Genomic DNA, 15,188 nt, shown 5'->3' with positions numbered 1-15,188 from the left:
AGAAAGTGGGATAGCACTAGTGTAAACGGGTGATTGATGGTCGGCGTGGATTCGGTGGGCGAAGGACCTGTTTCCACGCTGTATCTATAACACGAAAAACTTAAAATAGAAAAATAATTGACTAGATTTTGTATATTTTTGCCAAAATTTAAACATTTGTGTCTATGTTCCTGGGACAAAAACCCATTAACGGGGAAAATCTGGATCTGCATTATTTAACCAGTCGTGACCCATCCACCCCTCAATCCAATTTCCCCTCAATCTTGCAGGCTCCCAAGAAGATTAGCCCAATTTTTAAGCTAAGAGACAAATTTTACATCTATTTTGGTAAATGGTTTCTGCTCCGTGCCATCTAGGACCATCAAATTATTTCCAAAGGGAGAAAATGATTGAATACCTCAGTTATGGCCTGACTGATGGTCCACACCAGCTTAACCTTCTACCCACTTCTGCATGCCACTTCACTCTTTGCTGGTCAAGGGTTGGAAGACCACTTTGAGTTTGAGATGCAAGATGAGTCCTCCATTTAATGTTTTGCCAAAGTACAGCTATTTTAATGGTTAGATATAGGGAGGTCTGCCACTTCACCCCTGTTGGGACCCAAAGGGCAGCAACCATACCTGTAACTGGAAACAAGCCCTTCGGCCAACCAACCAGTGATCCTCGCACATTAACACTTATCCTACACGCACACACTAGCGACAATTTACATTCGTACCAGGGCAATTAACCTACAAACCTATACATCTTTGGAGTGTGGGAGGAAACTGAAGATCTTGGAGAAAAGTTACGCTGATCACAGGGAGAAGGTACAAACTCTGTGCCTTTTGTCAGGATCGAACCCGGGTCTCTGGCGTTGGAACTCCACCGCTGTGCCGCCCATGTAGTGGTTTATTAGTTGAAGGGCAAAGGTAATTAACTAAGGACCCCAAAATACCGAAGAGATTCTCCAAGTTTTGGCCCTGTCTGTTTTAATTGTTTATGACATTTCCACCCCATGTTCTCACAGCTCATCAGCCTAAATCATAGATGTAAAATTACCACTGCTGACCACCTTTCCTCCAGAGGACTGGCCAAGCAAGACTGTTTTCTCTCCTCATAAAGTGGGCTTCAAGGAATAAAAGAAAAACTACCGAGCTAAGGGTCCGTAGTAAATCAGGATTTGAAACAGCTAAGAGACCTCATTGAGGTGCGGTTTCAAAGGGTCTTTATTGGGGGCTATAAAAGAGCAATGACAGCTGGGGTCAGTGAGTCTTGCTTTTCTCTCGTCCTTTAGCTGAGAGGGTCAGTGAGTCCAATTATCCCCTGGCCATTTGGCAACTTGAGCGAAAGGCCATTGAAAAAGTGCTTGGAAATCTTTACATGTCTGTCGTCTACAGCCAATGGGAGTCGGGTCAAAGGGTCAGGCCTGATTAATGCTGATTGCCCTTGTTGACGCCAACAGCAATCCTATCTTCGTGGCGTGGAAATCGCATGTACTAGAGAGGAGCTTATTTAATTCTTTCTGCGTGGCATGCAAAGATCCAGACCTGCGTCTCAACATGGGGCACGGTGGTGCAGCGGGTCGACTTGCTGCCTTGCAGCGTCAGAGACCCGGGTTTGATCCTGACTACGGGAGCTGGCGGTATGTTCTCCCTGTGTCCTGTAAGGCAGCAACCTTACCGCTGTGCAGCCCCTGTATGTGTTGAGAGTTTTGGCGTGGCTTTTAGTTTTGTTTATATTTTTTTATGGATAAAGTTTATTTTTGAAATCAAAATTAAAAAATATATGTTAGGACTTTGGCCAAGCTGCTAGTGCAGCATTCTTGATTAGAACAGGCGCCAGAGGTTATGGGGAGAAGGCAGGAGAATGGGGTTAGGAGGGAGAGATAGATCAGCCATGATTGCACAGCGGAATAGACTTGATGGGCCGAATGGCCAAATTCTACTTTTATTCCTTATGGCCGTATGATCCTTAAGGAAGGAACAGGAAGTGGAGAATGTTGGGGGGGATATTCCAGAGCCTAAGAGGACTGGGAGCTGAAGCTGACACTAGATTAAGCTTTTTAAAACCCGTTGCTATGGGAGGCGAGGGTGGGAGGTCGGAGGATGGGTGCTGTTAAAGGGCCCGAGGACATTGTAGACCAACAGAGGAATTTGAAGGAAGGTCAAGGGTTTTTAAATTAATTTGTGGTACAAGGGACAGGGTGGATTGGTGATAACAGTGCATACTGTGTGAAAGAGACTCCATGTCAATTGGGATGCAGGCTGCAAAATAAATAGGATGGATTGACCAGGATTTCAACCCAGATTCTTCGCTGGAGAAGATGGTTCTGTGTCTATTAATATAACGGTACTATCCATTGTGTGTGCTTTTTTTCATCTGTGCTTTATTGAAGTGCCTTGAAGCTGTAAAGGACAGTGAGTACACACAGCAAAGGGGACCCCTGCTACAATGCTGCTTTGTGATCTCGGCCTTCGTGACGATAAAGAGACTTAAATGATCTTCAAGAGCTTGGTTTCGGGAACTGACGATTCTGTGACTTATGGATTTCCATCCACTGGTTTAGTTTAGAGATACAAAGCGGAAACAGGCCCTTCGGCCCACTGAGCCCGCGCCGACCAGCAATTTCTGTTGTGCTAGCACTCTCCTACGCACTAGGGACAATTTACAATCGTTTGCCGAAGTCAATTTACCTACAATCCTGTGTGTCTTTACAGTGTGGGAGGAAACCCGGGCACCTGGGGGAAAACCCACGTGGTCACAGGGAGAATGTACAAACTCCATACAGGCTGCACCCGTAGTCAGGATCGAACCTGGGTCCCCGGCGCTGGAAGGCAGCAACTCTACTGCTGTGCTGCTGCTGGGAGAGTCATATATGTGGATCGTTTGTGAAGAGAAGTATATTGGTGTGGTGCCTTTTAGCAGACCTGATCTGACTGCTGAAGAGGTCTACCTAATATAGAAGATCTATCTAATTCTGGTAAGGGGCAACCAAGTCAATGTGAAATGGTGGACAGTTTGTGAATACCTTCAGGAAAGGAGGGGGATTGTTGTGATTATTGTCAACCAGATCACTTCCAATAAGGACACAGTGTGGGAGTGAGTATCTCAGCGGGTCAGGCAGCATCTCTGGAGAACAGGGATAGGTGATATTTCAGGTCGGGACCGTTCTTCAGACAGACCTGTCACCAATCTATGCTCTCCAGAGATGCTGCCTGGCCACCTAAGTTGCTCCAGCACGTTTGTGCCCTCGTGTGTCCTTTTATGTAAACCAAAGAGTGCAGTTATTTATTTCTACAGGTACACAAAATTGCTGGGGAAACTCAGCGGGTGCAGCAGCATCTATGGAGCGAAGGAAATAGGCGACGTTTCGGGCCGGTTTCGGCCCGAAACGTCGCCTATTTCCTTCGCTCCATAGATGCTGCTGCACCCGCTGAGTTTCCCCAGCAATTTTGTGTACCTTCGATATTCCAGCATCTGCAGTTCCCTTTTGAACACTATTTATTTCTACAGATCACTTCAAATGATGCAATCATTTTAGAGGTGTCATAGAAACATAGAAACATAGAAAATAGGTGCAGGAGTAGGCCATTCGGCCCTTCGAGCCTGCACCACCATTCGATATGATCATGGCTGATCATCCAACTCAGTATCCCATCCCTGCCTTCTCTCCATACCCCCTGATCCCTTTAGCCACAAGGGCCACATCTAACTCCCTCTTAAATGTAGCCAATGAACTGGCCTCAACTACCTTCTGTGGCAGAGAATTCCACAGATTCGCCACTCTCTGTGTAAAAAATGATTTTCTCATCTCGGTCCTAAAAGATTTCCCTCTTATCCTTAAACTGTGACCCCTTGTTCTGGACTTCCCCAACATCGGGAATAATCTTCCTGCATCTAGCCTGTCCAACCCCTTTTGTAAGTTTCTATAAGATCCCCCCTCAATCTTCTGAATTCTAGCGTGCACAAGCCGAGTCTATCCAGTCTTTCTTCATATGAAAGTCCTGACATCCCAGGAATCAGTCTGGTGAACCTTCTCTGTACTCCCTCTATGGCAAGAATGTCTTTCCTCAGATTAGGAGACCAAAACTGTACGCAATACTCCAGGTGAGGTCTCACCAAGACCCTGTACAATTGCAATCTAAAGGTCTTTGTTTATAACACGTTGAGGTACATGAAGTTTATACCGCTGACAAAACATGCTTAGAATGGGCTACTAAAGGCCCACCACAGATTTCCCAGTAACTCCTGGTGGTCCGACACCACCTTTATACGCACAAATTCACGAGAGGACTCTTGAAACCCCCCGAAAATGAGGAGCCTCGCCTGGGTGCTTTGAGAGTAGTGATTCAGCCAGAGTGTTGTCATTTACAGTGCTCTTACTGTGTTTCCTCCGATGCAAAGTGCACTTGAGTTGAGATTGACTTTGTAGCAGGTTCTAGTTGCCAGGCTACTGATCTCTGAATTACTCTCGTTTCATGACTGTAAATCTATTGCATTAAGTGCTTGAGCATGAGGGAACCACTAACCTATTGTGTGCTACAATTCCGGTGATCATCAAGATGCTGGAATGATGTCAAAGCACCCAAACCTGCTTGAGCAGAGTCACCTTGACCCCGCAATCTTATTCTGCAATACACATTGTCACCTTTGCTCAGTCCGCCAGGACCTACCTGATCTACCGGTTGTTAAGCACTTTAATTTTCCTTCCCATTCCCACTTTAATTCTCCTTCCCAGGTCTCCTCCATTGTCGGAATAAGGCTAAATGCAAATTGGAGGAACAGCATCTCATATTTCTCTCGGGCAGTTTACAGCCCAGTGGTATGAATATTGCCTAATATTGGCCAAACAATGTCCTGCCCTGCTGTAACTTTCCTACAATTCTGTGACTCTCAATTGAAAGCCCTTCAGTTTTTTTCCCCCATCATCTCATTGTAATGCAATGAACCACACAACAGCAGGCTATTTGAAGGTAGACAAAAGCGCTGGAGAAACTCAGCGGGTGTGGCAGCATCTATGGAGCGAAGGAAATGTGCAAAGTTTTGGGCCGAAACCGGGAAGGAAATAGGCAACGTTTCGGGCCGAAACCCGGAAGGGTTTCGGCCCGAAATGTTGCCTATTTCCTTCGCTCCATAGATGCTGCTGCACCTGCTGAGTTTCTCCAGTCTACCTTTGATTTTCCAACATCTGAAGTCCCTTCTTAAACAGCTGGCTATTCGATCTGTCTAGACCGGTGTAGACACAAGGAACTGCAGACGCTGGAACCTTCAGCAAAATACAATGCGCTGCATGTTTCAGATTAATGCCCCTGTCCCACTTAGGAAACCTCTGGAGACTTTGCGCCCCACCCAAGGTTTCCGTGCGGTTCCCGGAGGTTTTTGTCAGTCTCCCTACCTGCTTCCACTACCTGCAACCTCCGGCAACCACCTGCAACCTGGGACGACAGATGGCGCAGGGACGACAGATGGCACAATGGGCTAAGTGTTCGGCTGGCGACCGGAAGGTAGCCGGTTCGAATCCCGCTTGGAGTGTATACTGTCGTTGTGTCCTTGGGCAAGACACTTCACCCACCTTTGCCTGTGTGTGAATGTGTGTGAATGTGTGTGAGTGATTGGTGGTGGTCGGAGGGGCCGTAGGCGCAGATTGGCAGCCACGCTTCCGTCAGTCTGCCCCAGGGCAGCTGTGGCTACAGAAGTAGCTTACCACCACCGAGTGTGACTGAGGAGTGAATGAATAATGCGATGTAAAGTGCCTTGAGTATTAGAAAGGCGCTATATAAATCCCATCCATTATTATTATTATTATTATTATTATTATTATTATTATAAGGAAGGGTTCCATCTCGAAACATCGCCCATCACAGACGCTGCCCGACCTGCCGAGTTGCTCCAGCACTTTGCGTTTCAATCTAAACCAGTGTTTACAGTCTGCACAAGACCGTTCATCTAATCCTATTAACAAGGGCCTCTGTTCCTTTCTCCCTCCAGCGCTTTTTTTTTACCATTTATCCCTTCATCGATTGAGCACTCAACTACTCTCTTTAGCAAACCATCGTCCACATACACTGGTTTCTCCTGAATTCCTTGTTGGAGTTTATTGTTGCCCATCATACGTTTGAAGCCTCTGGTTCTGGTGTGGTTTACAAGTGGTTACATCTCCAAATCTAGGAAGGAACTGCAGATGCTGGTTTAAACCGAAGAGAGACACAAAACGCTGGAGTAACTCAGCGGGACAGGCAGCGTCATCTCTGGAGAGGGGGAATGGGTGACGTTTCAGGTCGTGACCCTTCATCTACCCTATGAAGTCCTTTAATGATTTTGTAGACTTTTCATCAATGCACCACGCCAATCTTCAGAAGGAAAGAGTCACAATATGTTTAATCATTCCCCGCAGATATAATTCACTTTCCCTGCATCTCTGGTGAAACTGGCTAGTCTTCTCCATATCTTTGCCTGAACTAACCAGCAAATGTTCACTAGTTTGTGCTAATTATCCTGTTGAGCAATACAGAAGGTACGATTACTTACACTGGCTGCGATATTAAGCAGCCTGCTGTCTTATCAACCAAAAAAAACCATGGTTTAATTGATCTTGGTTTAGAGATAGTGTGGGAGCAGGCCCTTCGGCCCACAGAGTCCGTGCCGACGCACGATCACCCATCACTAGTGTCTATCCTACACACTAGGGACATTTTACAGAAGCCAATTAACCTACAAACCTGCACATCTTTGGAATGCGAGAGGAAACCGGAGCACCCGTGTGAAAACCCACGTGGTAGTGCGTACAAACTCTGTACAGACAGCACCCGCAGTCAGGATTGAACCCGGGTCTCTGGTGTAAGGCAGCAACTCTACTGCTTGGTGTGAGTGCAGGATAGGCTTTTAACTAATTTGGTTCCCCGACTTCCATCCAAGTTACCCCCAGCTATAAATCATCAACTAGTTAGACCTATTAATTCTTGGGGTGGCAGAGGGGTAGAGTTGCAGCCCCACAGCGCCAGAGACCCGGGTTGGATCCTGACAACGGATGCTGTCTGTACGGAGTTGGTACGTTCTCTCCGTGACTGCATGGGTTTTCCCTGGAAGCACTGGCTTGTCCCACATTCCACACACACTGGTCAACCCGAGGAGCACCTTCAGCAACAGATTGGTTCCCCCAAGATGCGGAACAGAACGCAACAGGAGATCCTTTTTCCCTGTGGCGCACTTATTGTACCCCCTTTGTCATGTGGTAGACTGTACCCCCCCCCCAAAATCTTAGCACATCCATAATCCTTTCCTCTGGTCACTTTAATTTCATGTTTCATATATCTTGTGTTTTATGACTGTTGGCAGATCAATTTCCCTCCTGGGATAAATAAAGTTCTATCGTATTGTTAATTGACTTCGGTAAAATTTGTAAATTATCCCTACTGTGATGGGCGATGTTTCGAGATGCAACCCTTCCTTATGCCCCTGTCCCACTTAGGAAACCTGAACGGAAACCTCTGGGGATCGCTGGTCGGCACGGTCTCGATGGGCTGAAGGGCCAGTTTCCGCGCTGTATCTCTAAACTGTTACGTCTTCACAAATAAATGTTGTTGATCAGTCGGCTCCGTACATTATCTATGATTTAAAAGCTACTTTATGTAAAACAAGTACATGGGTGATATAAAATACATTGCCAAAGGAATTTTATTTGTCTATGTACGTAGAAAGTAAACGCAAGAAAATAAATTGTTTTTGTCTGCATGGGTCCCTGGGGGTGCTTTTTGTTGGTGATTATCAGTTAAAGTCCAAAACTCGAAGGCTTATTTATATGCCATGAAATGCTATATAACTCCAAGTAAAGTAACAAACTTATAATTAAAGTCAGGCGGCTCTGACCTTTGTTACTATTTTCTATCTATGTCCTTGCCACGTGGAGGGTGGGGTAAGGAAATTGGGCTTCGCTGTGGTGTCATTCACTATATAAAGCAGAAAGGATGTAACGCGTAGAACACCACGAGGGAGTTCTACATGGATTGGAAGTGATTGAGGTCTAAAAATAAGTATGGCTTCATACTCTCTATAGTTTTTTGTTTTTTCTCAACCAATTCGTATGAAATTCTTAAGTTAAAAGTATTACAGCGTCACGGAACAAAGCGGTGACCTGCAATGCACAAAGGGTGGAAGAACAGATCTGGTAGTGAGTTTCAGAAGAATTTCGCATAAACACAAAAGGGACCAAAGTTCTAATAAGGGTGTAAAGAAGCAGGGTAATTGGAATATTTGGACCATTCTGCATGACATGGATAGGCAATGATTCAAGTCGGGTCCCTTCAGTCTGAAGAGGGGCCCTGTCCCGAAACGTCACACATCCATCTTCTCCAGAGATGCTGCCTGGCCCACTGAGTTACTCCAGCACTGTGTTCTACGCAAGGTTCCTGCATCAACAGTTCCCTGTGCCTCCACTGGCAAATCCTTTCTCCCTTGACGATCACAACTTAATCAGTCTTTCATCCTGGTCAATTGTTTTAACGTCTTCAGTTTCTCAAAATTCTTGCTATAAAATCTCTGGTGCATATGCTTTAGAAACGCCAAAGCAATGAGTCTTCAGGTGAAACTCCCTTTAGAGGTTTGGAGAAACTTGGATACAGCTGTTTATGAACGACAATTGCAATTCTCGCTGCTGCAGGATTCTTGCTTTCTGCTTGATTAACTGGCCCAGACCCTCATTTTATCTGATCTCCATGGCATCCTCTGGCTTAATCATAATTCTTTTCTCGTCTTTCTTTCTCGCGCGCTGACATTTTGTCTTTTGCCTTCCGAAGCGCTACTGATGTCGCCTGTCCTTTTAGAGGTGGATGGGAATTGAATATGTGGATGAGTTGTATGCATTGTGCCCAATCTCTAGACATACAGCACAGAAGCAGGCCCTTCAGTCCACCGAGTCCGTGCTGTCCAATGATCACCCCTTGCGCTAGAACTCTCTACAAACTAGGGACAATTTGCAATTTTACTGAAGCCAATTAACCTACAAACCTGTACATTTTTGGATTTAACATTTCTCTTTTTTTAATGTAATTGATACCTGATCTTACTCTTTGTTGGATTATTACTGCAAATCAATTACGTGTTCCAATCATTTGCAATCAACGTTACATTACTCCTTTATACCTAAACAGAAACCAATTAACCTCCAAACCGACACGTCTTTGGAGTGTGGGAGGAAACCGGTGCACCTGGAGAAAACCCACACAGTCACAGGGGCAACGTACAAACTCTGTACAGCGTTTGTACTGCACCCATTCGTATACACAAACACCACATAATAAATGTCTTCAAGATTGTCTCAAGTTTTCAATGGAACGTTCGCAGATGTACCTAGGTACAATGAAATTATTTTTTTCCATACAATCAGTAATAATCCAGTCTGAAGTAGGCTCTCGACCCGAAATGTCACCCATTCTTTCTCTCCAGAGATACTGCCTGTCCCGCTGAGTTACTCCTGCTTTTTGTGTCTATCTTACAATCGAGTTTTATTCCCAATTCTCTGCTTCTTTCGTGAGATCTAACCACACAAGTATACTTGATGCACATCCAAACAAGGCTTGGTGTTCTCTTGGGATAAGCCCAGAGCAAGTGTGCCACAGCTTGTCTTGTCACAATAATTAATTGCAGATAATTAATGAGGCATTTTGAACCGTCTGGAAAATGTTGCTGATTTGCACCAGATTATCAGTTGTTTTATCTGAAGTGGTAAACTGGTCCTGTATCTGTGTTGTGTTGATATGAACCACCTTGATGACCAAGTAGTATCTGGCCGGGTTTTTTCCTCAGTGTTGTCCGCGGCGCAATGCGTCTTGTTCTTGCCTCTGAATGGAAGGAGGTTGATCACAGAGAGACTCAAAAAGCTGGAGAGGGTAGCTCAGTGGGCAAAGTAGCATCTCTGGAGGAAAGGAATCGGTGATGTTTCGGGACGAGACGCTTACTAGTTGATCGTGGTCCGATTCAGGTTATCTAGTGTGGAAACCCATCTGCTGCCAAGTGCAATGTTGAGGATGTGCTGCCTCGTTGACTACTGTCTTTTCAACGAGGTCCTACCTGCTTCCTCAAGGCCTAGCGTAAAAAGCCCTGGCCAATGTTTAGACAATAGGCGGAGGAGTTTGTCCCTTAAGCAGCAGATTGTCCAAGTTCAAGTTCAAGTTTATTGTCATGTGTCCCTGATAGGACAATGAATTTCTTGCTTTGCTTCAGCACACAGAACATAATAGTCATTGACTATAAAACACATGAATAAATAAGCTGATAAAGTGCAAAATAACAGATAATGGGTTATTAATGTTCAGAGGTTTGTCCGAGCCAGGTTTAATAGGCTGATGGCTGTGGGGAAGTAGCTATTCCTGAATCTGGTCGTTGCAGTCTTCAGGCTCCTGTACCTTCTTCCTGAAGGTAGCAGGGAGATGAGTGTGTGGCCAGGATGGTGTGGGTCTTTGATGATACTGCCAGCCTTTTTGAGGCAGCGACTGTGATAAATCCCCTCGATGGAAGGAAGGTCAGAGCCGATGATGGACTAGGCAGTGCTTACTACTTTTTGTAGTCTCTTCCTCTCCATGGCACTCAAGTTGCCGAAACAAGCCACGATGCAACCGGTAGGCATGCTCTCTACTGTGCACCTGTAGAAGTTAGAGAGAGTCCTCCTTGACAAACCGACTCTCCGTAATCTTCTCAGGAAGTAGAGGCGCTGATGAGCTTTCTTGATAATTGCATCAGTGTTCTCGAACCAGGAGAGATCTTCAGAGATGTGCACGCCCAGGAATTTGAAGCTCTTGACCCTTTCAACCATTGACCTGTTGATATAAACGGGTCAGTGGGTCCCCATCCTACTCCTTCCAAAGTCCACAATCAGTTCCTTGATTTTGCTGGTGTTGAGGGCCAGGTTATTGTGCTGGCACCATATGGACAGTTGCTCAATCTCTCTTCTATACTCGGACTCGTCCCCATCAGTGATACGTCCCACGACAGTGGTGTCGTCAGCGAACTTGATGATGGAGTTCGCACTATGACCGGCTACGCAGTCATGAGTATAGAGTGAGTACAGCAGGAGGCTGAGCACGCAGCCTTGAGGTGCTCCCATGCTGATTGTTATCCCGTGCTGATATGATTGTCTGCACTTTATTACATAGTGGGACCTTGTTGGGCTCTGACTGCTACGTTACACAATCCAAGTTTGACCACTCTTGAAAATAGAAAGTAGAATTGATTGTGAGGCACTTTTTATAAGTGAGGGTTCCAAGCAATTCACCTCGACCTCATTGCGGACATTGGACTTTGTCTCAGGAACTGGTGCGCTACAATGCTGACAACTATATTCTGCATTGTATCTTCCCCTTCACTCTACCTATTGTACCCGAGTTTGGTTTGATTGTAGAAACATAGAAAATAGGTGCTGGAGTAGGCCATTCGGCCCTTCGAGCCTGCACCGCCATTCAATATGATCATGGCTGATCATCCAACTCGCAGTATCCTGTACCTGCCTTCTCTCCGTACCCCCTGATCCCTTTAGCCACAAGGGCCACATCTAACTCCCTCTTAAATATAGCCAATGAACTGTGGCCTCAACTACCTTCTGTGGCAGAGAATTCCAGAGATTCACCACTCTCTGTGTAAAAAATGTTTTTCTCATCTCGGCCCTAAAAGATTTCCCCCTATATCCTTAAACTGTGACCCCTTGTTCTGGTCTTCCCCAACATCGGGAACAATCTTCCTGCATCTAAACCTCTTAAGAAGTTGTGTTGTTGTGTATCGTGTTTCTGACTTGATTGGATAGCATGCAACGAGAAAGCTTTTCACCTGACGGTAATAAACTTAAACCTCTAGTTGTGGATAGCGACATAAACAGGAGATAATGAGAGGTAGATAAAAATGCTGGAGAAACTCAGCGGGTGCAGCAGCATCTATGGAGCGAAGGAAATAGGCAACGTTTCGGGCCGAAACCCGGAAGGGTTTCGGCCCGAAACGTTGCCTATTTCCTTCCGGGTTTCGGCCCGAAACGTTGCCTATTTCCTTCCGGGTTTCGGCTCGAAACCGTGCCTATTTCCTTCGCTCCATCGATGCTGCTGCACCCGCTGAGTTTCTCCAGCATTTTTGTCTACCTTCGATTTTCCAGGATCTGCAGTTCCTTCTTAAACAGATAACGAGAGGTGGTTGGTGTGCAAAAAATAATGCACCTCTTGCATAGAAACATAGAAAATAGGCGCTGGAGTAGGCCATTCGGCCCTTCGAGCCTGCACCGTCATTCAATATGATCATGGCTTGAATTTCTATTGGTTGTTCTGGGCTAAATTCACTGGGTTCTGATTATGAGGCCCAGTCAAAGACATCGGGGCCACACGGTGGCGCAGCGGTAGAGTTGCTGCCTTACAGCGCCGGAGACCCGGGTTCGATCTCGACTACGGGTGCTGTTTGTACCTTGTCCCCCTGACTGCGTGGGTTTTCTCTGAGATTTTCGATTTCCTCCCACACTCCAGAAGACGTGCAGGTATGTAGGTTAATTGGCTTGGTATAAACGTAAGTTGTCCCCAGTGGGGTTAGGACAGTGTCGACGTGCGAGCATTGCTGGTCATTGGGCCGAATGATCTGTTTCCGCGCTGTATCTCAAAACTAAAAAAAAACTAAACTGCTTCAGATTTAGTTTTGGGGATATAACTTGGAAACAGGCCCTTCGGCCCCCTGAGCCCGTACTGACCAGCGGTCACCTGTTCTATCCTACACACTAGGGATGATTTACAGAAGCCAATTAACCTACAAACCCGCACATCTTTGGAGTGTGAGCACCCGGCGAAAACCCACATGGTCCCGGGGAGAACGCACAAACGCCATACAGGCAACGCTCGTAGTCGGGATCGAACCCGGGTCTCGGGCGCTGTGAGACTGCAGCTCTACCACCGTGCCACCCCAGGTTCATTGTGTGCATTGTCTGCCTTTGAGCAGGGCCTGCTGATGCTGTCAGCTCGGGAATGCTGACACTGCGGCAGTGAATCAGTCAGCGCTGAAAGTCGAAGTACTTTCAAGGGTCGAGTCGAGAGGTTTTTAAAGTGATTCACATCGTGCTTTGATTTATTTTTCAGGAGGATATGTGGATTCGAGAAGGAAGTTTTTGGTGAAGTGTTCCAGTTGAGAGTGGGCTGCCATAATGGACGCACTCAGAAGGCCTTTGATCGCATGTCTTGCTGATTTTACACGCTAAACGATTCATCGAGGAACTTGAACGCAACAGAGCTGGATTGTTAGAAGACCTCAGGAGACGTGATTTTGCTGACCAGGGTATGGCAACGTTGGTCTGAATGCTGCTACTGGGTTTGGCTGTGGGCTCCTTGTGTTGTCCTGACGGGTGCAAAATGAAGCCAGTCACGCCGGCCAGCTCCCCTCCACCCCTCAGACTGTTGAACAGAGGGCCCGAGTATCTCCGCAAGCAGATGCAGAGCGATAACAGGAGTCGGGCGCTGAGCGCCGTCGAGAGGCTCGAGGCGGACAAGTCCAAGTACGTTAAAAGTCAGCAGGCGATGGCCGCCAAGCTGGAGGCCATCATTGGGCCTTGTGCGTCGCCACTGCCTTTCACTGGGAACTGGAAGGGGCCACACGATGTCGGAGACCCGTGCCAGGAATTTAACGCCAGGAAAGAGAATGCAAACATGGAGGAGCTCAACAACGCCAGGAATATCTTGCTGGACAAGCCATCCCCTGAGGTTGTGGTTACCAGGAGGATCATCTCCAAGAGAGCCATGAGACCAGACTCCCTGGTCATCTACCGACAGAAGCGGGATTGCAAGATCGGGGGCGCCGAGTCCTCCAGGGGCTACAACTTCATTCGGCGACTGTTCCAGGGGTCGATGAGGGACAAGCAGGCGGTCTCCCTGGAATTGCCGAAGGTGATCCTGAAGGAGGATGGCGGGTCCTTCTCTGAAGGTGACCCACACACTTGTCACCTCACCGACGGTGGGGAGGCCCAGGCCGAGAATCACCTTGTCCACCCTGTTTCCCACAAAGAGGGCACTGGCTGCACTCTGCCGCCCCTCCCCATCGCCGATACACAACCACTGCCAAGTGAGGCCACGGAAGCTAGCGGGCGAGCAGCTTTACGCAACGGGACTTTGCAACGCTCAAACTCTGACCTCCCTCTCCGTGGCTCCCTGGCCCTGTCAGAAAAGGACCGGTTCTTCAATCACTGTGGCCTGGACCTGGACGTGGCAGAACACCTCGGATTGGCGAGGTTCTCGTCTACTAACTCGGACTCCACCTTGCCCAGGCTTCCGAGCGCCGGCAAGGACGGGAGTGAAAGCAGCGAATTTTCTCGCTGGAGTCGAGATGGAGAGGGACTTTATGAAGAAGAAATCCATTGGCAAATGTCTTTTGGGATCTCTGTCATAGAAAGGAACGCTCGGGTCATCAAGTGGCTGTATGGCTGCAAAAAGGCCAAAGAGGGTCCCAGGGAGTCAACAGTGTAGAGATGCAAGAAGACGCCTTAAATTCAACTCCATTTGCAAAGACAATTATTGTCCCTGCATTACCAGCTCATTAAAGGAGCAGGTTGAATCTTCAAGTATTTAAAAGGTTTTATTTTTCGTTATTTAACTCTTAAGACTACTATTCGGCATTGGTCGGCAAGTCTTGTTTGAAGTCGCTACACAAAGGATGGCTGATTACTGCAACATTTTAAATATGATTATCCAAGGTTCAATGGGGAATTGTTTTACCTCATGGAAAAATGAAACTCCCTTTCCAAAAATTAAAAAATAATGTTGGAGGAGTGTTACTGGATGTAAAACTTTCCATTTAATGTCCCCAAATGTAACGAGTACACCCAAGCTCAGTTTAGAAAGGTTTGCCTGTACAAGCATGGAATGTTTTATAGGATACCCCAAAGTGTTTTATTGTCAATTATTTTTTTGAAGTGTACACTAATTCCTCATTATCCACTTGACAAGGTCAGCCATCAGGCCCAGTGCCATCAAACGCTCCTCATATGTTAACCCGATTTTTCCTGGGATCATTCTCGTAAACTTCCCCCAAAACTGCGCACAAATATTCCAAATCCGGTCTGACCAGTGCCTTATAAAGACTCAGCAACACATCGCTGTTTTTGTATTGTAGGCCTCTCGAAATGAATGCTCGCATTGCATGTGCCTTCCTTGCTACGAGTAATGTTCTCCCTAGTCAAAAATGCAACTCTCTCCTCCTCTCAG

The 15,188-nt window shown here is 46.7% G+C and overlaps 1 protein-coding gene across 2 annotated transcripts in view; it reads left to right on the top strand.

The window, feature by feature from the left end:
* Positions 1-14,764, top strand: part of LOC116988374 (protein FAM110A-like) — a 38,292-nt gene extending 23,528 nt beyond the window's left edge. For both annotated transcript variants that reach the window (XM_033045032.1, XM_033045031.1), the window contains one exon: positions 13,074-14,764. In XM_033045032.1, the coding sequence (XP_032900923.1) occupies positions 13,290-14,450 (1,161 nt within the window). In that variant the 5' untranslated portion in view covers positions 13,074-13,289 and the 3' untranslated portion in view covers positions 14,451-14,764. The remainder of the gene's footprint in view (positions 1-13,073) is intronic.
* The last annotated feature ends 424 nt before the right edge of the window (positions 14,765-15,188 follow it).

The sequence above is a fragment of the Amblyraja radiata genome, chromosome 27, assembly GCF_010909765.2.
Source record: "Amblyraja radiata isolate CabotCenter1 chromosome 27, sAmbRad1.1.pri, whole genome shotgun sequence".
Taxonomy (NCBI): Eukaryota; Metazoa; Chordata; class Chondrichthyes; order Rajiformes; family Rajidae; genus Amblyraja; species Amblyraja radiata.
Note: the sequence above shows the minus strand (reverse complement) of the source record. Positions and strands in the feature narration are given on the sequence as shown.